The sequence below is a fragment of the Thamnophis elegans genome, chromosome 1 (genome assembly GCF_009769535.1).
Source record: "Thamnophis elegans isolate rThaEle1 chromosome 1, rThaEle1.pri, whole genome shotgun sequence".
Classification (NCBI taxonomy): domain Eukaryota; kingdom Metazoa; phylum Chordata; class Lepidosauria; order Squamata; family Colubridae; genus Thamnophis; species Thamnophis elegans.
Genome location: NC_045541.1, coordinates 89,637,486 through 89,663,292, shown reverse-complemented (window position 1 = coordinate 89,663,292; position 25,807 = coordinate 89,637,486). Strand labels below are relative to the sequence as shown.

At 41.6% G+C, this 25,807-nt stretch overlaps 1 protein-coding gene across 1 annotated transcript in view; it reads left to right on the top strand.

Annotated features, from left to right (window-relative positions):
* SYT9 (synaptotagmin 9) overlaps window positions 1–25,278 on the top strand; it is a 121,614-nt gene extending 96,336 nt beyond the window's left edge. The window contains exons 4-7 of the mRNA XM_032232828.1: window positions 21,604–21,724; window positions 22,987–23,158; window positions 24,097–24,226; window positions 25,180–25,278. Of these exons, the coding sequence (XP_032088719.1) occupies window positions 21,604–21,724; window positions 22,987–23,158; window positions 24,097–24,226; window positions 25,180–25,278 (522 nt within the window). The remainder of the gene's footprint in view (window positions 1–21,603; window positions 21,725–22,986; window positions 23,159–24,096; window positions 24,227–25,179) is intronic.
* Window positions 25,279–25,807: the final 529 nt, after the last annotated feature.

Sequence of the window (25,807 nt, the reverse complement as noted above, 5' to 3'; positions counted from 1 at the left end):
GCCATACTGCTTGAATCTGTATATATATTACACCGATATATTATGACATCCTAGGTTCTTAGGAAAAACTTGCTGTGTATGAAGGCCAATACCAGCTAAAGAACTGGCAGCTGTGATTTCACATTGTGATAAACAGAGAATGTCATAATTGGCAAAAGCAGCTTTGTAATTCAATCTCTGTTAATCTGTCCAAGGAGTTCTAAGGAAGTCCTGATAGTGCCCCATTTTTGATAAATCTGGTTAGATAGCATTGTTTTTCAATTCTGACACCTGTTCTTCAGAAAAGACTCTTAGAAATTAGAAGTTATTGATTTCTCAGAGCTGGGGCCAGAACTCTAGCAGCCCCAGTGTCAGCCCCCCAGAGAGCCAGGGCAGGAGCCACAACAGCATTGCCATCTGTGTGTACAGCCAGGACAGCAAAAAGAAACACAATAAACAGATCTATAGAACTGAGATCTGATATGGGACTAACATGAGTCGTTGTTTAGTACGGGTGTTTATATATTTTATGCAATAACTACAGCCTGCCACTAGATGTCAGTGTTTATATGTTTGCCTCTATATTATATACTCTATGTCTTTTTGTTCTAAGTTTCCTGTTCCTGTTGCAGATAAGCAGTAAAGGCCATGTGGATTGTAGGGCTATAGATAGATAAATGGATGGATGGATGGATGGATGGATGGATGGATGGATGGATGGATGGATGGACGGACGGACGGACAGATAGACAGACAGGCAGACAGATAGATGGATAGACAGACGGATGATGGGATAGGGGGATAAGAATAGATTCCTCAATATTCTTGACATACATATAATTCTTTGTAGGAGAAAATTTCTGAGTGGAGAAAATGACATCAGTCTAGAAAAGAACAGCTTGTTGTCTGTCACATTGTGGTAAATTTAATGAGAAATAATGGGATTTTCCTCATTCTGTTCCATGTTTTTAGCTTGTGTTTGTTTGTTGGACATAATAATTTTAAGGACTAATGTATGTCTTTTGTTACACTGTGTGCTGCACATTCTGAAGTTATTGGCAAAACAAAGAACTGTAGGTTGAGTGATACTTTCAAGTCACTGTCTGTAGTGAGATGATGGCCTAAAAACAGAATGGCCATGCTATTTCACTTCGGCTGCTTTAATTACTTCCATCTGCAGGCTCCTTAATACCTGAAAAAGATTTCTGTGCCAGCATGTTAGCATTGCTAATGCAGGGAGATTAAGAGGATGTGGACCCAAATTGAATCACATTACCTGCCCAATGTAATGGTATTTCTGCCTTCTCTGAGGAATTTATCCCTAGAGTGTTATGGAAATCATTCCGGCATCATAAAGCAGGAAGAGGATCAAATAAGCTACCATTATACAGATTCTTATAAAATATTTTAATGCAAAGAATTGAGATACAATACAGAATCTTGGGAATTGTAGTAGGAACTCCTATCCTCATTATTTGTAATTTCATTATGGAAGTTTCTCATTGAATAGTTTGAATCATTTACTCTCAGGTATTTTGCAATCAAGGGCTATTGTTTATTAGATAAGCTACTGACAATTTCCTCTCCTACTTGTTAGTTGTTTATCTGTGGCATTCCTTCCTTGTTTTTCTGTGAGAGTTTTGTTCATTACAAATGGTACAGGATACTTTGAAAATGATGGTGATGGAGTAAGCTCCTGGTAGGACAGCTGAGTGTCATAGTCAACAAGATGACAGACCATATCACAATGAAATTCCTGCCACTTTTTAATGTACGTGTAATATTAATGCAGGGACTCAGTGGCTAAGATGCTGAGCTTGTTGATCAGAAGGTCAGCAGTTCAGTGGTTTGAATCCCTAGCGCTGTGTAATGAACTCCTGTTACTTTTCTCAGCTTCTGCCAACCTAGCAGTTTGAAAGCATGTAAAAATGCAAATAGAAAAATAGGAACCACCTTTGGTGGGAAAGTAACAGTGTTCTGTGTACCTTCAGCATTTAGCCATGCCGGCCACATGGCCACAGAGATGTCTTCAGACAGTGCTGGGTTTTCAGCTTTGAAACAGAGATGAGCACCACCCCTTTGAGTCGGGAACGACTAGCACATATGTGCAAGGGGAACCTTTACCTAATATTAATGCACATACAAAGGGGCAAAGCTTGTAGCGCTGATAGCTGATATTAAATATCTTGACTCTACTATAAATGTTCTTAGATAAATGTCAATTACATAACATTTTATACCCAATATACTTGTTTTCCCTTCCCCCCCCCCAAAAAAAAGATACAAGCAAGTACAGATTCCTAAAACATTATTTATTGGGAAATAAAGGAATGGGCACTGCAGTGTACTTTTTGTATTAACTATAAAATCTTACCACAAGTAATTGCTGGGGAAAAAATCCTTAGCTGCAGACTTCAGGAACTACTCTGATTAACCAAAAATAAGAATCCTGAGTGGGAAGAATGGAATCAAGCAGGTGTTTGTTTGGCTTTCACATTATCCCAAGGCACAGACTTGTGAAGCATGAATTTCTGAATAACCGATAATTGGCTACAATTACTTGCAGTACACTAATAACATAGTTAAAGAGTACAGACACTAGCTAAGCCACAAATAAGCATGGCCTTTAGCTTTCCTTTTGGGAATTGCAAAGAAGTTAGTAAACTGCAAAAGCACATGTGTAGGTGGTCTTGTATTTGGGGATTTAATTAAGAGAATATTAGCCCTTTGGAGCTTAGAATGATGTTTTTAAAATGTTTGAATAATCTTCATTTCAAAAGTACATTGTGTGTGTATTAGAGGAATAATTTGAGGTTCCAACTTGAGCCAGACTTGTGCAAGAATAAACAAAAAGGATATCTAAACAGCTGTGAGAAAAGATGAAATATTTATTCCTAAAAACAAGTTTTCCTTTAAGCGCAGCGACAAAGTTATAGTTATAGGGGAGTTTGTCCTGGGTGTGGAACAGACCTGGTATTCAGACAGTACTGATAGGTTCTGGAGAACCAGTAGCAGAAATTTTGAGTAATTCGGAGAACCAGCAAATAGGCTGGCCCCAACCCTGCTGCCTCCCAGCTGATCTTCTTTTGTTGCCATGAACAGGAGAACGGAACTGGAAAGCAGGTTAGTGGGGTGGGGAGGGAATGGGGATTTTGCAGTATCTTTCCCCTGCCACACCCACAAAGCCATGCCCACAAAGCCACACCGCACCCACAAAGACACGCCCACAGGACTGGTAGTAAAAAAATTTGAATCCCACCACTGCTGTGGAAGTTATCTACATGTTGATTCTAGGGTGACACTTGAGGGCCACGTGCATGTGTATAGGTGTTTTTTCTTGTGAACATGCAGTTTCACTGGGAGACCGAATTTAATTACCATGTTTCCCCGAAAATACGACACGTCCTGATAATAAGGCCATGCCACATTTTTCTGGTGAGCAAAAATATAAGCCCTCCCCCACAAATAGGCCCTCTGGACAACCCCCCACCTCCGACAAGGCAGAGCACCGCTCACCAACTAGCGGTGTCCCGAAGGTGCCAAGCCATGGGAACTGGGGGGAGGCAAAGGTGATCATGTTGCTTGGCCCCTTCAGGATACTGCAAAGTTGGTGAGCAGCGCTGTGCCCAGCTGAAGAGAGGGGTTGCTGGCAGCTGCTCTCTTGTGAGCCGGCTCCCAAAGAGCCGGGCACAGCCTCAGGGGCGAACGGTTGTATTGCACTGTCGCAGCAGCGGAACACAACAGCCGTGAAGCGACCACGCTCATGAGCAGCTACCCGGCAAACACTCTTTCCAGTCGGGCACAGCGCCATTCACTGACTTAGGGGTATCGTCAAGCCGCATGAGCACCTGTTTGCCGCCGCCCGGCTCCCACAGCTTGGCGCCTTTGAAATACCAGTGAATGGTGCTCTGCATGGCTGGAGAGGGGGGTTGCACGAGCAGCTGTTCCACTCTCACTCATGCGCCTCCCAGCCTCACGATGCCCTGGCCCAGCTCTCCCTGCAGAGCCAGGGCACCTCCGCTACCGCCACCCCTGCCACCGCCATCCCAGCGTGGCTTTTTCGCTGGCTTCCAAACCATCTTCCAGCAGTGGCCGCTCTGGGCATACACTCTATGGTTGTACACTCTGCCGGCAGCTGGCCCACAACCATAGAGCATAAGCCCAGAGCGGCCGCTGCTGGAAGACTCAGTTTGGAAGGCGCCAAAAAAACTATGGCAGTGGCAGTGGAGGTGCCCTGGCTCTGCAGGGAGAGCTGGGCCAGGGCATTGTGATGCTGAGAGGTGCATGAGCAAGAGCCGAACAGCCGCTCGCGCAACCCCCCTCTCCAGCCGTGCAGAGCACCATTCACTGGCATTTTGAAGGCGCCAAGCCGCGGGAGCCGGGCAGCGGCGAACAGGCATTCACACGGCTTGGTGATACCCCTAGGTCAGCGAATGGCACTTTGCCTGGCTGCAAAGGGGGTTTGCCGGGTGGCTGCTCGTGAGCGTGGTCGCTTCATGGCTGTTGTGTTCCGCTGCTGCGACAGTGCAACACAGCCATTTGCCCATGAGGCTGTGCCCGGCTCTTTGAAGCCCAATTGCAAGAGAGCAGCTGCCCAGCAACCCCAAAACAATAAACCCTCCCCTCATAATAAGGTCGAAGCCATATTTTGTGGGTAAAAAGAAAATTAGACCCTGTCTTATTTTTGAAGAAACACAGTAATTCTATTTATGTTTACAGACCTTATCCTTGGATATATGGATTAAGTCTGGGTAACTTATTTGAGGGTTTGAAGAAGTTTGAGTAAATGATTTTCTCCCACTTGCTATTTTTACTTGATTAATTTAGTTTCAGCTTGACTGCCAATTTTCTAGCAGAGACACTAATTCTCAGTCCATTGTGGATTCTGTTAATGTTTTAAAGGACTATAGAAACAATAAGATAGAATACCGTATATACTCGAGTATAAGCCGAGTTTTTCAGCCCACTTTTTGGGCTGAAAAAAGCCGCCTCGGCTTATACTCGAGTCTACAACTGGATCCGGCAGTGCTGTTGCCTGTTGGAGGAGGAGGAGGCGAACCAGCCTGCCACCGCCGGCCACCGCCAGCCCAGCCGCTCTTCCCGCCCCCTTCCAAGCCCCACAGTCCAGCGGACGCAGCAGAAGCAGCCCCGGGGCTCCGCTGCATTTTCTGGATGGGGTCTCGCAGGAAGGAATCCCCTCTCCAAGGGATCCCCGTCCAGAAAATGCGGGGAGCGGCAGCGGAGCCCTGGGGCTGCTTCTGCTCCGTCCGCTCCTCTCTGCTCTCCTGTCGCCAGCTGGTGGGGCTGACCCTGATCCATAAACACTGCCGAATTCAGCCTCGGATCTTTGTCGGGACCTCTTTCTGGTCCGCCTCTGAAGTCCATATTCTCCATAGTCTCTCGAACTGCTCCCCCCCCACCTCCAGTTTCTTCCTAGTTTGATCCCACGCGCCGCTGACCTAGGAACCACATACCTCCCAGCAGTTTTTTCAGGCTGCTCCCAGATGGGAAGGGAGGGGGATTGTAAACCCCTTCCACACCCTGGCTCCTCCTCTTCCAGAGTTCGGGCTCTCTTTCTTTCTTTCTTTGAAAGAGAAGCCCAAATTAGCCAAAGGGGGGAAAGCGAGCGAGCGAGCGAAGCAGTGGGAGGGGGAAAGGTCCCTGTGAAGCCCTGCGGCCAAGGAGCGCTGCCTGCTTTTTAAGAAAACCTGGAAGGGGAAGAGGGCGGGTTTTTTCCCCCTCCCTTTTTCTTTTCGTTCCCGTGGCTCAGCCTCTCCTTTCCTTGGGGCCGTCACGTTTACTGTTTGCAGTTCCTTTCTTCGTATAAAAACCCCTCTGGCTCCAACGGGACCTCTTCCAAGAATACCGGGCGCAAAACTGCGCTCAGTTTCTGAAAGGTGGCCACGATCCCCAGTGGAAAGGCGTTATTCCCCTCAGTTGTGAGGGCAATGCTGCTCGCGACTTTCCCCTAAATGTTGGAGAAAACTTTTCGCCGCTGTCCTCCTCGGCTCATTTGGGAAGGACGATTGTAACAGGTTGAGATTTCCTTTCAAAACAAAACAAAACCAACCCCTCCCCCGGTCCCAATGTTTCAAACAACCCCCTTTCCTGCTGGGAAGAGCCCAGCCAACCCCCCTGTCCCTTCCCATTCGAAAGGGAAGCTCGTATCACCTTCTAGATAAAGTGGCAAATGCCCTCCGTGACTTCCTTGGTTTCTCTCCGGGCTCTGCTCTTCGGCATTGCCCTTGGGGAAAACTGCCGCGGTTTGTTTCCGTGAATATATTAACAGGCGCGCGGAAAGCAACTAAGCCAAGGAGCGTACGTAGTCCAGCCAAGCGAGTCTAGTTTCCTGGGGTCCCTTGCTCACTCGCTTTCCCCCCTTTGGCTAATTTGGGCTTCTCTTTCAAAGAAAGAAAAAAAGAAAGAAAGAAAGAAAGAGAGCCTGAACTCTGGAAGAGGAGGAGCCAGGGTGTAGAAGGGGTTTACAATCCCCCTCCCTTCCCATCTGGGAGCAGCCTGAAAAACTGCTGCCGCGCCATGCCTGCGCCCCAAACAGAGCTGGTCCAATCAGCCTTTTTTTTCCCTTTTTATGCCCTGTCTCAGACGTGCGGGCGCGCATGCTGTGAACTTGCCCACTTAGACATCGAGGTTGCCGCGTGCACTCTTGTATTTTCCCCTTCCTCTTACGTGCCCCCCTTGGTGCAGCGGGCTAACGCTGGTGAAAGGAGTGGGGTGGACACAACTGGTAAATTATAAACCACAGATTTTAATCCTATTTAATTTTTAATGGTATCAAATTTAGCTATAAAGAAGAGAGAAAGAAAGAGGGAGTGTGTGCACAGGAGTGTGGATTTTCTAAAAACCCCATTGAATCCAGAGGAGGGAAGAAAGAAAGAAAGAAAGAAAGAAAGAAAGAAAGAAAGAAAGAAAGAAAGAAAGAAAGAAAGAAGTGTGTGCACAGGAGTGGGGATTTTCTAAAAATCCCATTGAATCCAGAGGAGGGGAGAGAGAGAGAAAGAGGGAGTGTGTGCACAGGAGTGTGGATTTTCTAAAAACCCCATTGAATCCAGAGGAGGGAAGAAAGAAAGAAGAAGTGTGTGCACAGGAGTGGGGATTTTCTAAAAATCCCATTGAATCCAGAGGAGGGGAGAGAGAGAGAAAGAGGGAGTGTGTGCACAGGAGTGTGGATTTTCTAAAAACCCCATTGAATCCAGAGGAGGGAAGAAAGAAAGAAAGAAAGAAGAAGTGTGTGCACAGGAGTGGGGATTTTCTAAAAATCCCATTGAATCCAGAGGAGGGGAGAGAGAGAGAAAGAGGGAGTGTGTGCACAGGAGTGTGGATTTTCTAAAAACCCCATTGAATCCAGAGGAGGGAAGAAAGAAAGAAAGAAGAAGTGTGTGCACAGGAGTGGGGATTTTCTAAAAATCCCATTGAATCCAGAGGAGGGGAGAGAGAGAGAAAGAGGGAGTGTGTGCACAGGAGTGTGGATTTTCTAAAAACCCCATTGAATCCAGAGGAGGGAAGAGAGAAAGAAAGAAGAAGTGTGTGCACAGGAGTGGGGATTTTCTAAAAATCCCAATGAATCCAGAGGAGGGGAGAGAGAGAGAAAGAGGGAGTGTGTGCACAGGAGTGTGGATTTTCTAAAAACCCCATTGAATCCAGAGGAGGGAAGAAAGAAAGAAAGAAAGAAGAAGTGTGTGCACAGGAGTGGGGATTTTCTAAAAATCCCATTGAATCCAGAGGAGGGAAGAAAGAAAGAAAGAAAGAAAGAAAGAAAGAAAGAAAGAAAGAAAGAAAGAAAGAAAGAAAGAAAGAAAGAAAGAAAGAAAGAAAGAAAGAAGAAGTGTGTGCACAGGAGTGGGGATTTTCTAAAAATCCCATTGAATCCAGAGGAGGGAAGAGAGAAAGAAAGAAGGAGTGTGTGCACAGGAGTGGGGATTTTCTAAAAATCCCATTGAATCCAGAGGAGGGAAGAGAGAAAGAAAGAAGGAGTGTATGCACAGGAGTGGGGATTTTCTAAAAATCCCATTGAATCCAGAGGAGGGAAGAGAGAAAGAAAGAAGGAGTGTATGAGGGTGGGAGATTTCCTAAACCCCATTGAATCCAGAGGAGGAAAGAAAGAAAGAAAGAAAGAAAGAAAGAAAGAAAGAAAGAAAGAAAGAAAGAAAGAAAGAAAGAAAGAAAGAAAGAAAGAAAGAAAGAGGAAGTGTGTGCACAGGAGTGTGGATTTTCTAAAAATCCCATTGAATCCAGAGGAGGGAAGAAAGAAACAAAGAAGAAGTGTGTGCACAGGAGTGGGGATTTTCTAAAAATCCCATTGAATCCAGAGGAGGGGAGAGAGAGAGAAAGAGGGAGTGTGTGCACAGGAGTGTGGATTTTCTAAAAACCCCATTGAATCCAGAGGAGGGAAGAAAGAAAGAAAGAAAGAAAGAAGAAGTGTGTGCACAGGAGTGGGGATTTTCTAAAAATCCCATTGAATCCAGAGGAGGGGAGAGAGAGAGAAAGAGGGAGTGTGTGCACAGGAGTGTGGATTTTCTAAAAACCCCATTGAATCCAGAGGAGGGAAGAAAGAAAGAAAGAAGAAGTGTGTGCACAGGAGTGGGGATTTTCTAAAAATCCCATTGAATCCAGAGGAGGGGAGAGAGAGAAAGAGGGAGTGTGTGCACAGGAGTGTGGATTTTCTAAAAACCCCATTGAATCCAGAGGAGGGAAGAAAGAAAGAAAGAAAGAAAGAAAGAAAGAAAGAAAGAAAGAAAGAAAGAAAGAAGAAGTGTGTGCACAGGAGTGGGGATTTTCTAAAAATCCCATTGAATCCAGAGGAGGGAAGAGAGAAAGAAAGAAGGAGTGTGTGCACAGGAGTGGGGATTTTCTAAAAATCCCATTGAATCCAGAGGAGGGAAGAGAGAAAGAAAGAAGGAGTGTGTGCACAGGAGTGGGGATTTTCTAAAAATCCCATTGAATCCAGAGGAGGGAAGAGAGAAAGAAAGAAGGAGTGTATGAGGGTGGGAGATTTCCTAAACCCCATTGAATCCAGAGGAGGAAAGAAAGAAAGAAAGAAAGAAAGAAAGAAAGAAAGAAAGAAAGAAAGAAAGAAAGAAAGAAAGAAAGAAAGAAAGAAAGAAAGAGGAAGTGTGTGCACAGGAGTGTGGATTTTCTAAAAATCCCATTGAATCCAGAGGAGGGAAGAAAGAAAGAAAGAAGAAGTGTGTGCACAGGAGTGGGGATTTTCTAAAAATCCCATTGAATCCAGAGGAGGGGAGAGAGAGAGAAAGAGGGAGTGTGTGCACAGGAGTGTGGATTTTCTAAAAACCCCATTGAATCCAGAGGAGGGAAGAAAGAAAGAAAGAAGAAGTGTGTGCACAGGAGTGGGGATTTTCTAAAAATCCCATTGAATCCAGAGGAGGGGAGAGAGAGAGAAAGAGGGAGTGTGTGCACAGGAGTGTGGATTTTCTAAAAACCCCATTGAATCCAGAGGAGGGAAGAAAGAAAGAAAGAAGAAGTGTGTGCACAGGAGTGGGGATTTTCTAAAAATCCCATTGAATCCAGAGGAGGGGAGAGAGAGAGAAAGAGGGAGTGTGTGCACAGGAGTGTGGATTTTCTAAAAACCCCATTGAATCCAGAGGAGGGAAGAAAGAAAGAAAGAAGAAGTGTGTGCACAGGAGTGGGGATTTTCTAAAAATCCCATTGAATCCAGAGGAGGGGAGAGAGAGAGAAAGAGGGAGTGTGTGCACAGGAGTGTGGATTTTCTAAAAACCCCATTGAATCCAGAGGAGGGAAGAAAGAAAGAAAGAAGAAGTGTGTGCACAGGAGTGGGGATTTTCTAAAAATCCCATTGAATCCAGAGGAGGGGAGAGAGAGAGAAAGAGGGAGTGTGTGCACAGGAGTGTGGATTTTCTAAAAACCCCATTGAATCCAGAGGAGGGAAGAAAGAAAGAAAGAAGAAGTGTGTGCACAGGAGTGGGGATTTTCTAAAAATCCCATTGAATCCAGAGGAGGGGAGAGAGAGAGAAAGAGGGAGTGTGTGCATAGGAGTGTGGATTTTCTAAAAACCCCATTGAATCCAGAGGAGGGAAGAAAGAAAGAAAGAAGAAGTGTGTGCACAGGAGTGGGGATTTTCTAAAAATCCCATTGAATCCAGAGGAGGGAAGAGAGAAAGAAAGGAGTGTGTGCACAGGAGTGGGGATTTTCTAAAAATCCCATTGAATCCAGAGGAGGGAAGAGAGAAAGAAAGAAGGAGTGTGTGCACAGGAGTGGGGATTTTCTAAAAATCCCATTGAATCCAGAGGAGGGAAGAGAGAAAGAAAGAAGGAGTGTGTGCACAGGAGTGGGGATTTTCTAAAAATCCCATTGAATCCAGAGGAGGGAAGAGAGAAAGAAAGAAGGAGTGTATGAGGGTGGGAGATTTCCTAAACCCCATTGAATCCAGAGGAGGAAAGAAAGAAAGAAAGAAAGAAAGAAAGAAAGAAAGAAAGAGGAAGTGTGTGCACAGGAGTGTGGATTTTCTAAAAATCCCATTGAATCCAGAGGAGGGAAGAGAGAAAGAAAGAGGGAGTGTGTGCACAGGAGTGTGTATGAGAACGACAGCTCTGATGGTGATGACTGCAAACTCAGTGATGATGACAATGTCTATGCTGATAACCTCACACTAGCTAATGCTGAAGCTCTGTTTGGACATACAGATGATGAGGAGGAATCCAGTTTTGAAGGATTTTAACTCTTATGTTTTAGCTTGGTTGCTGAATGAGCTAAGGTTTTTGTACATTTAAAGTTATTGTTGATACCATATTGTTTTTATTGACCCTCTTTTCCACTTACAGAGCTAGTTATTTATTTATAAATAAATAATATTTATTTATTCAAAAACATTATTGGTATCTATTTTTATTTTTGAAATTTACCGGTAGCTGCTGCATTTCCCACCCTAGGCTTATACTCGAGTCAATAAGTTTTCCAGCTTTTGGGGTAAAATTAGGTGCCTCGGCTTATATTCGGGTCGGCTTATACTCGAGTATATACGGTAAGATATATTTTGATTTAAAAAAACACTGTGGAAAGTTTTATAAGGAAAAAAAAAATGTTGAAACATAGAAGCACCTGACTGGTAAACTGGAGATGCTTCTTGTAATGCCACCTTATAGGATACTTGTAATTTTCACATTGTTACTTTTAAATAGACAATGTTTTTGCTTTAGAGACTGCCCTTATTCCCAAGGGATTTCAGTTTGAGTGAGAGAATATAAGTAAAAGAGTTCAGATAAAAGAGCAAGGACATCTAGCCCGAAGCTTAACTTTTCCAGCAGTCCATTTATTTGGGGATTAACAGATGTTTCTTCTCAGAACCTCATTTCTCTTTGACAATCCCTTCCCATGGAGTCCCTTTAGGATTTTAATTCTGACAGAACTCCTTTCTCTTAGAAGAGTTGAAAGAAAGGTAGAAACTTTACAAGTGAAAGTTATATCCCATAGTTATACTCATATGGCCTTAAATTTGATCCTCCTGTTTTATTTGTTGTAAAAGACTTAAAACTGGAAAGGGGTGAATTGAAAATCTCTTTCAAGTCAAGCATGATTCCTGGTAGGCATTTCATTTTAGTTTTTCAACAATACTGAATTTTTTATCTTGTCTTAGTACTATTACAGTTGTTTAGCTTTTATAGTCCTTTACCCAAATATTAACCAAATTTGGCCCAGTATAGCTTTGAAGGCAAATACGTTATTTTGGATTCTACTGCTTGTTGAGAGTAGAAATAACAATAGTTCTTCCTTATTATGAATAAATCTGACTTTCCTCCTTAATCTAAGAGGGTTTCTACAGATATCCTAGATCAGGACTGTCAAACTCCCGGTCTGCAGGCCGCATGCGTCACAGGGTGGCCACACCCGATTTAACGAAGGGGGGGAAAGTCCTGATGTCATGTGACGATGACATGAGTTTGACACCCCTTGTCCTAGATCTACTTAGATTGATTACCTAGTTTGATTTCCTAAATTGGCTTACATCAGAGGTGGTATTCAGCCGCTTCTCTCCGGTTAAGGTGAACTGGTAGCAGCAGCTGCGGGAGGCTCCGTCCACCCGCCCTAATGTAAGGCGCAAGCACTGCGAACTCATATACGCGCGCTCACATTTGCGAATGGGTAGGGAAGGTCAGTGCATCACATGGCTAGCTTACATGGAATACAGTACTACAGTTTGGCAGTACCGAGATGAATAGAATGGTAAACTTACTTCTCCTACAACCTGACTGTAATAATGAGGGCTTAGAAGTGCACTTTTATCTTGATTAACAGTAGGTTATATCATTCAAACCCAGAGGTGGCTAATCTCAACATTGGAACAAGCCAATTTTTAACTTATCACCCTTAAAGTTTTGCCTCTGAAGTAAACAAAAGGTAGGGCTATTCTTACTTTAAGCATTCAAACAATCCACTAAACTTTGATTAATTGGAATTGGAGGCTTTTTTATTTTTTCAGTAATGTAAAGGCCCATGCAATTGATTGCTCTCTTTTTAAACCTTTGAGTACTATATGTGAATTTTCTAAAACCATATCAACAGAAAGCCTGTCTCATGCAATCAAACTGCTTCATTCTCCAGGCTCCAGTGATGGCAAGGCATTAAGATCACAATTCGGTCTCTGCAGTACAGTACTCATATACAGTACAGTATGTATGTATGTATGTATGTATGTATGTATGTATGTATGTATGTATATACATATATACATACATACATACATACATACATACATACATACATACATATATATATTGAGATAGGTAGTTTAACATATTATTTTATTTTCCAAAGCTCCAGAAGGGAAGACAAGAAACAATGGATGGAAATTAATAAAGGAGATAATCAACCTGGGATTAAGGAGAAACTTCCTAACAGTGAGGACAATTAACCAGTGGAACAGTTTGCCTTCAGAAGTTGTAGGTGCTCCATCACTGGAGGTTTTTAAGAAAAGTCTGGATGGCCACTTGTCTGAAATAATATAGGGTTGCCTGATTGAGCAGGGGGTTGGACTAGAAGACCTCCAAGGTCTCTTCCAGCTCTATTCTGATTGACAATGTGTTGGTTTATTTTGCACTTCTGTTAGGATTTTAGTTTTCCTCTTTTATGCTAATATTTTATTTTTAGCACTACAATTCACATTAAATTCACCCCACAAATATAATATTAACCCAAACCCATTCACTGTGGTTAAAATGTGTTCTTTTAAAAAGACAAATACTGTGGGTGAAACAAATTAAGCTCATTAACGTCTCAAGACAGCTTATTCCAAAAGATGGTGGATACATTTGGTTTTAATTGTAGTGCTTTGCCTTTTTCCACAGTTAAGTCTGAATCGTTTTTTCCATATTTAAATTTCAGTCAGTTAAGTAGGAAGGAGGGCAGTTACAAAGCGCTATATTGATGAGTAGCCAATTTATTTCATGGCGTTCCCTATCAACAAATGCCTTTAAATTAGAATGGTGACCCATCTGTATAATTCTTGAAAGAGCGTAGTATTTTTTACTGCAGAAATCAGAGATTCCAAAAATCTGCTGGTCTGTGGTGTGGCATTAGATTAGGGCATCTTTTCAAAATAAAACATAATTTCAGTCTGTCTGTTCTTTAGCCAAATTGACTTGTCATTACAGTATTTTCAAAGATATCTCACTTCCTGAGCTCTGCAGAGCTGTTCCTTTGATGAGATTTGAACAGTGGTCATTGGAGCAAACTTATATAAGCCTAATGATACACCAGTCCACATTAAACATTGTGCACGGTGCTGCATGGGAAGACCTGTTGCAGCTACTGTCTCTGTCATCATCATGCTATCAAGGTGTTTTCACTTCTGACCCTGTTATTGATTAGAAATTGGTCCTTTAGTCCAGGGGTCTCCAACACCTCACCGGCCGTGGATCACTACTGGTCGGTGGCCCCTTTGGGAACCGGGCGGCTCAAGCAGTGGATGAACATGCGAAGCTTCAGTTGCACAGGAGCTCGGTTGTATGCACTAACCATCCTCCTCTGCCCCGCTCCTGCCTTGACACTGCTACTGCTGCCAGTCCCTGGAACCAGAAAAGTTGGGGACCTTCTTTAATTGATACAATGAGTAGGCAGCTAAAATAGCACAAAACATGCTATTTAGTTCAGAGCAAAGGTAAATGGCAACCAGATTAAAATCTATAGCTTCTGCTTCATCAAGGTATGATAATACCTTTGAATCAGACTAATATTTTCTTTCCCTTTGCTTTGACATCAGTATGGATTATTATTTGGATCCTTCAAATTATTATCAAGACTCAGTTGTTTTCAGTTCAACCCATTGTGATTTTAGGGACATCTCTCTCATGTTCATAGCAACAGTGTACAAATAGTTTTCTCCCAGGAAGTTTGTTGACTTGACTGTCCAATACATAGGTGTCAAACTCAATCACGTCATGTGACGTATCATGACTTTTTTGCCTTTGCGGAGCCGGGGTGGGCGTGTCCTATGCGTGATGCATCCAGCCTGCGAACCACCAGTTGGACAGGCCTGGTCTAACATATAGAAATGAGATTTGCTGGTAATCCTCTGCCCAAGATCAGCCAAATCAGTTGGTACTGCTAACTGATGAGTTTCCAGATGTTACAATTGGAGAACTCTGCAGGTAATCCTCAATTTACAACCACAACTGAGCCCAAAGTTTCTGTTGTTTCTGTTGTATTTGGGAACTGCTTGCAAGATTGCAAGATTTGAGATGAGGGTTTCTATTTCTAAGCAGAATTAGAATGAGGTTGGAGAACATATTTTCCCCATGATTCACACAGGTGAAAAATATATAAACCAACCAGTTGGCACAGTAGCACAGATTCTTTGGGTGGCCTTAAATCAGTGACGTACAGGTGGTCCTTACCTTATGACCACAATGGAGTGCGAAATTTCTGTTGCTAAGTGAAATATTTAACTGAGTTTTGCTCCATTTTATGATCTCTCTTGCCATAGTTGTTAAGTGAATCACTGCAGTTGTTAGTAACAAGGTTGTTAAGTGAATCTCGCTTCCCCCTTGTCTTTGTTTGTCAGAAGTTTGCAAAAAGTGATCATGTGATCTCAAGACACCAGAACGATGATCATATACATGCCAGTTGCCAAGTATCAGAATCTTGATTACACAACCACAAGGATGCTGCAAGGGTCATAAGTGTGAAAAGCAGTCATAAATTCCATTTTTGAATACCGCTGTAGCTTTGAAAGGTCACTAAGCAAATAGTTGTAAGCTGAGGGCTACCTGTATAAGGATACTGTTATGACAGTTCCGCCAGTTTGAAACCATATGTGAATATATATATAACTGTTATCTACTATAGCTGTAGTTCCTATTTTTATTCAAAAAAACTTACAGGATAATTCCATTTCTAAGCTCATTTATTTTTGAACGACACAAAGAGCTGCAGCATTGCAGGGAATCGAGGTATATAGTTTAAGAGTGTACTCACATACATTTTTTGCTGGAACTGGGTATGTCTAGTTTAATGGAAAGAAGGACTAGGGGAGACATGATAGCAGTGTTCCAATATCTCAGGGGTTGCCACAAAGAAGAGGGAGTCACACTATTCTCCAAGGCACTTGAGGGTAGAACAAGAAGCAATGGGTAGAAACCAATCAAGGAGAGAAGCAACCTAGAACTAAGGAGAAATTTCCTGACAATTAGAACAATTAATCAGTGGAGGGTTGTGAATGCTCCATCACTGGAAATTTGTAAGAAAACATTAGATAACCATTTGTCTGAAATTTGTATTTGTATTTATTACAAATAAATACAAATTTATTGCTGGGGGGGCAAAATTTACACCCCTCAGACAGGGTCCGCAACTTGGGAGTCCTCCTGGATTCACAGCTGAGTTTTGAGCATCACTTGTCGGCTGTGACCAGGGGGGCATTTGCCCAGGTTCGCCTGGTACGCCAGTTGCGGCCCTACCTGAACCGGGAGGCTCTCACAACAGTCACTCGAGCCCTTGTGACCTCTAGGCTGGAATACTGCAATGTGCTCTACATGGGGCTGCCCTTGAAGAGCATCCGACGACTTCAGCTAGTTCAGAACGCAGCCGCGCGAGTGATTATGGGCGCACCACGGTACGCCCATATAACACCAATCCTCCGTGAGCTGCGCTGGCTACCTGTTGATCGTCGGGTGCACTTCAAGGTCCTACTTACCACCTATAAAGCGCTCCATGGTAGTGGATCTGACTATTTGAGAGACCGCCTCCTGCCAATTAGCTCCCTGCGTCCCATCAGATCGCACAGAGTAGGCCTCCTCCGAATTCCATCCGCCAGTCAGTGCCGACTGGCGACTACGCGGAGGAGAGCCTTCTCAGTTGCAGCTCCGACATTATGGAACACCCTCCCCGTGGAGATCCGTACCCTCACCACAGTCCAGGCCTTCCGCACAGCCCTGAAGACCTGGCTATCCCGTCAGGCCTGGGGATAGGATTACTCTCACCCCGCCCGAATGTTGAATGAATGTTGTGTTTTTATGGATAATTTTCTTTTATTCACGATTTTTTTTTTTTTTTTTTCCTTTAAGTCTTGTCTTGCACCCCCTTCCCCTCATTATTGTAAGCCGCCCTGAGTCCCTCCAGGGAAAAGGGCGGCATATAAATTCTTAATAAAATCTAAAAATCTAAAAATCTAAAATCTAAATCTAAATTTATTACACTTGTATGAAATGGTATAGGGCCGTGACGGTGAACCTATGGCACGCGTGCCACAGGTGGCACATGGAGGGCTACCTGTATAAGGAGGATATCTGAGGACACATGAGGTGTTTCCCTATGTCAGCTCCAGCACGCATGCGTGTGCTGGCCAGCTGATTTTTGGCCTTCTCGAGGGCGGGGAAGACCGTTTTTCACTCTCCCCAGGCTTCCTGAAAGAAAGCCTCCTGAAGCCTGGGGAGGGCGAAAAATCTCCCAATGGGCCTACTGGAAGTCCAGAGGCTTTATAAAGTGAGGCCTGCACGCATGTGCGGGGGGGGGGGGTTACATGCACATGCATGGGGAGAGGCATTGCATTATGAGTGTGCACACACACATGTGTGCTATTGTGCACACGCTTACCCTTTTCGCACCCAAGCAGAAAAACCTTCGCCATCACTGGTATAGGGTTTCCTGCCTAAGCAGGGAATTGGACTAGAAGACCTCCAAGGTCCCTTCCAACTCTGTTAGTTTATAGTTCTACAGCCTCAGACTGGCACAAACACTTCTATATGGGCCCATTTTCATTTTTAACCAGAATTAAAATTTTACAAATGCAGCAAATAGGAATAAGGTTGGTTGGAAAGATCATTAATGTATGAAGACTTCAAAAGCAATTTGCTGTCTGGGGCACTGTAAGAACTTAAATATTTATCCCCTCAAAACAAAGGGTACTGTCAAAGTGGCTGAACAACTGCATGATTTTAAAGCTACCAGACATTTTAAAGTTACATTTAGGACAAGCGGTTGGCAGTTTTAACTAATAGCTCTTGTGTTATTAATATGATTATGCAAGCATTTGCCCAAGTAGCCTAAATCAAGAGTTGATCTGAGTCATTCATCTTGCCTAATATAATGGTAGGTATCATTTTCAGATTTTCTGGCCAGATGGACAAAGCACTTGGATTCTGAACATTTTTTTTTAACTTCCATTCTTTGTGCTCAGGCCAAAGTGGTTTTTCCCCCCTTTCCTTCCCTATTCCCACAGTAGTTCCATGGTTGCTAAGGAATGTTAGTCTCCTTTTTATGTTCTTTAGTATCCAGTTTTGTCTGCTCCTTATTCTATCAATTTCTGGTATGATGGAAAAGGGGGATAAAAAAAGGCAGAGAATGCAAACTAGGAATTCGTCATAATTCATTATTTGTAGAAATTTGGGCTTCAAATTGTTAATGAGAGAAGGACAAAAATGTTTCATTATCAGTCATCAATTGTAATATTAAATTATTGTTTTTTACATTTTTTTTCTCCAAACTGCAGAGATGAATTCTGATGAGGTCTGTGCAGTAAAGTACTTTTCAGTAATATAAGATTTATTCAGTAAATTTTTCTGCTTTATCTAATTCACTGGTATTTTTCATGAAAGAATTTTGTTTTTGTTCTGCTCAAGTCTTCCATTACTAATAATAGATGCTGGAAGTGCTAACAAGCCAATGGAATATGCTAAGGATTCTATTATAAAGGGATTTGTTTTCTCAATTTGACTTCTGACTGTTATTAAACTACATCCTTTCTGAGCTGACAATTATTACCTGTGGCAAGTGTTAAATTGTACATCAGAATCCAAACTGAGCCTCCATAAGTTACACCCAATCCCATACCCTTGAAAGTCTTAACTGGAGATACAAGTATTGATGTAATTCCTGGGCTTCATATGTGTGTTTAATTTTGAATCCTCCCATACATAATAAAGTATTTTCTTTGGCATATTTTCTTAGGGGCACCAAGCAATGGAAATGGAGACAGGAATTGTAAATCCAAATGTAGGATTGCTACCAAGCAGACTCCTGTACTTGTTCACAAGTACTAGGCAAGCTAACTAAAAAATTTGGGGGAATTCAGCAAAAAACTGTCTTTCTATTTGCTGTTCATGATTTCATTCCCTTTATCATAACAGCCAGTTCAGCCTGGTTGGATTACATTAACAAGTGATTTCCTGTAGCATAAATAATTATTAAAAAGATACATTTTTTTCATTCCTTTGTTTGGAATATAGTTCAAAGCCATAGTACCGCTTCTGTTAAGAAAGACAACTTGCAGATATGGTATACATGAAGGCCAAATGTCCCAAAGATGCTTTTGGTTTTTCTTTGAAGACGTTTTGCTTCTTCAGCTTCTTAGATGAGAAGCAAAACATCTTCAAAGAAAAAAAAAACAGAAAGGCCAGTTGCCTCTTGAAAAAGCATCTTTGGGACAACCATGACCTGGATGACTGAGAATCTCCATAGGCACAAAGGCCAAATGTAGCCTGTGAAATAATAGTACATGTTTGGTGAAGATAAACCTATTTAACCTATTTATTTTTGTTTTCTGTGGTTAGTATGATTTCTTTAGGAAAATTTCCCTGAAATAGCTAAAGCTTAGGTCTCAGTTACAACCCCTGGGCTGTATGCAGCCATTTATTGTAGCCCACAATGGTGCTTGGGAAGACTACAACAGAGTGATTGAGGATCTGCCATGCTTCAGCAGAAGAACAGACTGCAGCCACTTAGATAAGGTCCTAAGATTAAAAAGAAAACTCAGAGAACAATTCGTGAAGAAAGCTGAAGGCTGTTCCAAAAGAACTTCAGCAACTACTGCTAATCATGAACTAGCCTACTTTTTCATAATCAAATAAAAAGGGGGTGGTTTATTTGACAGCCCTATCTAATGGAGAAGTTGGCCTCCACTATTACTGTGTTTCCCAAAAATAAGACAAGGTCTCATTTTCTTTGGACCCTCAAAATAAGCGCTTAGCCTTATTTTCGGGGAGATCCTTTTATTTTTGAGGTGCAGGAGGCGGTGAGCGTGGTCACCACATGGCTGCTGCTGTGTTGCAATATTTTAGGGAGGGCTTATTTTCAGGGGACGGCTTATTTTAGCACATGCGCTCAACAGCCCGATTGGGCTTATTATCTGGGGAGGGCTTATTTTTGGGGAAATGGTAGGTAAGATGATTTGTCTCTTTGACCTTTGTTTTTAAGATGGTCAGACCTTATTTTATCTGCTTTTCTACTGGCTGTGAAGATTAATTTTCACAGGCATCTTGTTGAACAAAGCTTTCCTAGAAGTGTGAGGAGGGGAGCATTTTTTGTGATTGTTTAATAGTGGAAACTTTTAAATTGAGGGGACTGATTTGCTTCCTTTTTGACTCATTGGAAACTTTTTATTGGGAGGGGAGCTTCACCAGTGTTGTGACTCACAAGTTGTTCCTACTGGGGCAGTGGTTACAGTTGGGATCCTAGTTCTAAAATAACTCAAATTTACTATAAATGATTATTTAACATGCTATGCCATTGAAATATCATTAGATCGTATATCATGATACTGCAAAAATCTAATAGAAGTTAATTCTGTAAACCTTTCCCCACTTATTTCCAGTTTAAAGTCAAATAGCTTTTTTTAAAAAGCTCTTTCTCCTGCAGATAAGCCTCATAAAAATATCTAGCCTCCAGTGGTGGGTTCCAGATTCCGTTCCAACTGGTATGGTTGGAACAGCCCCGATGTCACCCACATGCACACGCTCAGCACGCACGTGAATTGTAGCTGGAAACTACGCTTCCGCAAGCCTCTGCAACGCTCCAGCTGCTCAGCGGAGCGTTGCGCAGGCGCTGTACGTGCCATGCCGTGCACAGAATCGCTGACAGCTTTAAAACATGGTAAGGAGCCCAGCCAGGTGGGTGGGCCCTCCAGAGCACCATACCGGAACTGTACTGAGTGCCCCGGGCAGGCTCCGGTGTACCCGTACTGGGACGTACCTCCTGCAACCTACCACTGCTACCCTCTGAAAATGAATGTGAAATACCTTGAATATAAATTTCAATAATGTTTGGGAGTTTTCTGGGGATCCATTTATACATCAAATCAATTCTTATAAATTTGTCAAGATCAAGATCAACTTGCACGTTTTGGACATCCTTCAAGCTTCTATAATATGCTCTCAAGCCAACAGGGACAAGAATATATTTAGATGTATATGTACTATGTTTGTATTATTTGCATTTTTTTTAAAAAGAATATATTCAGTCTGCATGTTTAAGAAACTTAATTTGCTTAATCCATAGACCAAAACACATTGCTTCCTGGGTTTTTATGATGGTTCTGATGCAAAAGATTTATAATAGGAAAAGTTGCATATTTGAGGAGGAAAACCTTTGTTAACATAAAACAGATATTTGAATAACTATGAAATCCAATAGAGATAGCTTCCACCTTGATGATATTCAGGAAGCTGTTGAAGAGCTGGGTATTCTCCCAAGTCTTGGGGTAGGTTGATTGTGGAGCTCATGCTGTGTGTGTGTGTGTGTGTGCGTGTGTGTGTTTGTCCATCTGTCCTTACACTGCTTATGAATTTTTCTCTTCGTTATGGTGCCCAAAGTTATTAGGAGTCAGGTGGTGTCTAAATTGTTTAACTAAATCAATGGATACATTGTGCTGTGGGTATCCATAGTCCAACAGAAAACAGTAAGTTTCCAACTTTTCCTTCTGAACAGCCATAATTAGTTCCAATGGGGAAATTCTGCTTCAGGGATTTACTAGTTACTATTCTTGGTTTTCGGCTCCGCCACAAAGAAGATAGGAACTAGGTGATAAAAGAAGCTATAAGAAGAACATAGGAATAAGTGATAAATCTGGTACTTTGTAGGTCTGGAAATGGGGAGAATTCTCTTCTCCCCCCCCCCTTTTTTTTTTCAACAGCTGAGATTCACAGCTGCTTTCGTCCCACATGGCAATCTTATTCAGAAAACTTCACTCAGAATTTCCCTTCTGTTCTGGAAACTGCAAACAGGTTGAAAGCCTGATAAATATGGGACTGCTAGGAATAAGATATGTTATCAGTCTCATTAGAGATACTTCAACAAATGCTGAAAGACTTTTTAAATATTTTTCTATATGTAATACATATTATGTATTCTATTGCTCTGTAGGACAAAGTGGATCTTGGCGAGTTGATGTTTTCGCTTTGCTATCTTCCAACAGCTGGCAGGCTAACCATAACTATAATAAAAGCAAGAAATTTAAAAGCAATGGACATCACAGGAGCATCAGGTAGGAATATCTTTCACAGTGGAACTAAGATTATTTTTGTATGTGTGTGTGAGATAGGAAACTATATAAATTAAATATTATAAATTACAAAAACATTATTGGCATGCGTGTGGCAGGGATAAATTTGTACCTTACCCAATCTTAAATTGCTTAGAGATCTTAGAAGTTGGTTGTATAAAAGGTCTGATAAATAAAATGAGATGGGTGTTTTTTTTCCCCTTCAGTTGGGGTACCGAAGAACTGCAATTTATTTTCAGTTCTTGAAACCTAAGTGAGTCTGAAAAATGCCAATTCCAACATGTTGACTATCTCATGCCCTGGATTTGCTGTGTTTCTGTTTTGCCTTAATATTTTTTCCTATCCTCCTTTGAGATTGCCATTAAGCTGATATGGCAGTTATATGGCTAAATAAATCCAAAGAGGAGAGTGGTCCTGTCCCCAAATTTGATTGACTGTATCACATTTGCCCTTGGCACTAAATTGCAATTATTGGGAGGAGGGGGGAGATTTAAAAAAATGAGTTCTACCGTAATAGTAGTAGTAACATCTAAACTATTTCTGGTGATATCGCTATTGAATATATAGAACTATCTGCCTTAGGCTGTTTGTGTGTTTGGAATGGTTTAACCCTTCTATTAAGAAAGAAGGAATTTAGTTTAGACATGTTGTAAAAGGTCTGTTAAACAGGGGCTATTTGTAGGCATATTAATTTGGGAGATCCAGGCCAGTAACAGCGTCACATTCATCTGGATTTTATAAACACAAGGATAGTCCAAATTATGGACTAATGTTCCCCAGGCAGCATGATGACAAGGAAGAGCAGAAAAAGTCAGTTATCCTCCTGAATTATACAATACTTCTAAAAGTGAGATAGGCCTGCCTACTACACAGCTACAAACAGAACAGCCAAATATTTTGAATTCTGGCATATTTTTGTTGCATGTTTGCTTATAGCAAACTCCAGTGCAAATTCAACTACATCTACATTTAACACACACACACACACAAACACACACACACAGTTAGAAATTGTGATTTCATGATGTGGGTTTGTCCTCAGTGTAATGTAAAACTGCTATTTGTTTTACCCCAAGAAATAAATTCTAAAAGAATTTGCAAGGCCATGAATTAAATTATTTCTTTTTGTTTATAGCATAGTGAGAAGATTATAAAGGCAGGGCAGCTAAGTCCTATGAATTAGATTGGTGAAACTTTAAAATGAAGCAAAATAAAATGCTGTGGTTGTTCTATCTGTTACGCAGATCCGTATGTGAAGGTGTCACTAATATGTGAAGGGAGACGATTAAAGAAAAGGAAGACTTCTATCAAGCGGAACACCCTCAATCCTGTTTACAATGAAGCCATAGTCTTTGATGTCCCTCCAGAAAGCATTGATCAGATTCACTTGTCTATAGCTGTTATGGATTATGACCGGTGAGATATCTGGACAGCTATGAAAAACGATGAATGGAACCTCTAAATTAGGATGTGTAAACCTGAACAAATATTTAGCAACAAAGGCAGTATTACAAATCCCTGCTAAAATTGTTTTGGGTGGAAATAAGAGCTTCCTTCTTTGCTTTTTCTTAACTTCTCAGTCTGGTGTAAACATTGTTTTTCCAAATATTAATTAGATCTTACTCTGATTAGTTTTTCCAATCAGTTAGATGATACCAACTGGCCAGTAGAAGACTAGAAACACAGTGGTGGGATTCAAAAAATTTTACTACTGGTTCTGTGGGCGTGGCTTGGCGGGCATGTAAAATCTCCATTCCCACCCCACTCCAGGGGAAGGATACTGCAAAATCCCCATTTCCTCCGGATCAACTGGAACTCAGGAGACAGAGAATTGATGGGGGCGGGGCCAATCAAAGGTGGTATTTACGGGTTCTCCGAACTACTCAAAATTTCCGCTACCGGTTCCCCAGAACTGGTGAGAACCTGCTGAATACCACCTCCGTAGAAACACATGGTTTATTTGTAAGAACTAAATTTCTGAGCTGCAAGCTGCAAAGGCAGCTTTAGGTGTAAAAGGTGGGTTTTTTAAAAATTGAACATTAATTTCAAAGTGAACGTTAATAGAAACAGGCAAAGAAAAGACATTTCTCCTATTAGGGGGAAAATTCCTCTACTGGTATCTTTGACAGGCTTACTTTGCAAAACAAATGCTAACTTTGGAAAAGTGATTTTCATTGGGGCTTCTGCAGGAGAAAAAAAGTTTATATTTATGCTGTTTCCCTACTATGATTTCATTACCAGGAACTGTGAAGATATATTTAAGAACCCATCTGCTTCAGCTGTTAGATCATTTGGACTGCATAGTTCCTGAATGCATAATTTTAAGAAATAAATATTATTGAACATTTTCACAGTGTAGGTCACAATGAAGTAATTGGAGTCTGTCAAGTAGGCAACGAAGCAGAAAGTCTTGGGCGAGATCATTGGAATGAAATGCTCTCCTACCCTCGAAAACCCATTGCACGCTGGTATCCGCTTGCAGAGGTAAGACAAATGAGCTTTTACAAGGTGTGTTTTTTTTTTGCTTAAAAGTTACTCTTTCTTTCTTCCTCCCTTTCTTTCTTTTCCTTTCTTTCTTTCTACCTTCCTTTTTTCTTTTTTCTTTCTTCCTTTCTTTTCCTTTTTTTCTTTCTTTCCTTCTTGCTCTTCCTTCCTTTTCTTCCTTTGTTCTTTCTTTTTATTTTTTTTCCTTTCCTTTTTTTGTTCTTTTCTTTTTTCCTTTTGTTTCTTTCCTTTCTTTTTCGTTCTCTTTCTTTCCTTTCTATCATTTTTCTTCCTTCCTTCCATTTTTGTATTCTTTTCTTTGTTTCGTTTTCCTTTTCCTTTTTCTTTTTTTCTGTGTGTGTCAAGGGGAAAGGGGTATTGATGGTCTTGAGTCAGTGTTGATGTATGGTGATTGCCTGGACCCTGCAGTTTCCTTGGCAAGCACCAGAATAAAGAACCCATTTGCTGAATGTAAATCCTATTAAAATATATTGGAATCCCTGGGTTTATATCAAAATTGATGCACTGTGGAAATAAAATCTGTTCCTCGGAGATTTTTCTCTCTTTTTTGTATCTTTTTAAAACATAAAATTCTTCCAAGTTAAGGTAAAATCCAAATAATATACTGTACCTAAGAATTTTTTAAAATATATATATATCTTAAATTTGGATAGAAAACCAGGTTGTCATTCTCATATACAGCTTTAAGCTTTTGTTTTAAGGATGGTGCTTTATATAAGGCACTGGGTTGTATATATGAAAAAAAAAAATTCAAAAAGCTTATTGTTATATTTATACAGAACTAAGGTAAAGTAATTCCACTCCAGTGTCCAGAGCGATGTCAAAGTACTTTGACATTAAAAGTAAAAATATACAGATTAGAACATGCAGTCGAAAGCTCTCCTCAAGTTGCAATCAGATGCCTTTGTGTTTTTTTTTCTGTCTTCATTTAGGGCCCTAAATGTTCTGCAGGCTTTCTGCGCATTGATGGCTGCCGAAGAGGCTTCTTCACTCTTTTAACCTATTCAGCAGAAATCTGGCATTCCTGTTGAACCCTTTCTTAGCCGCATTCTCAGGGGCCATTCTGCAGAGTCCAACGGGATTAAGGCATCCCCTTAATTCCATTATTTGGCCGTCACCTTTTCCCCTGCCCCAGGATGTATAAATCCCAACCCTTAGAATACAAAACATTTATTAGTTACAAAGATGCTCCTGAAGCTTTCTACAGTTTTCATTCTAACACAGTTACCTGTGTGTGTCAGGAACATCCTTCTATTGTTACCAATGGGCTTTCAAGTAAATTACATAATAATAATACATTGTCCCAGTCAAGAGGCTAACCCATTTTGATATACATGTTGAAATTGATCAAAATCCTATTTTTATTATGGTTATTATCATAAATACGATCTTCTCCATCCTACTTTCCATTTCTTTAGATGTCATACTATTGATAAACCGCTCTTGCAAATTTACAGTCTATGAATTACCATGCAATAAGAAGTTCTAGAGGTTTCCGCAAACCGAACTCTTAACTTCTTTCAATAATCAAGGTGAATTGCCTGCCCGAAGCCATACAAA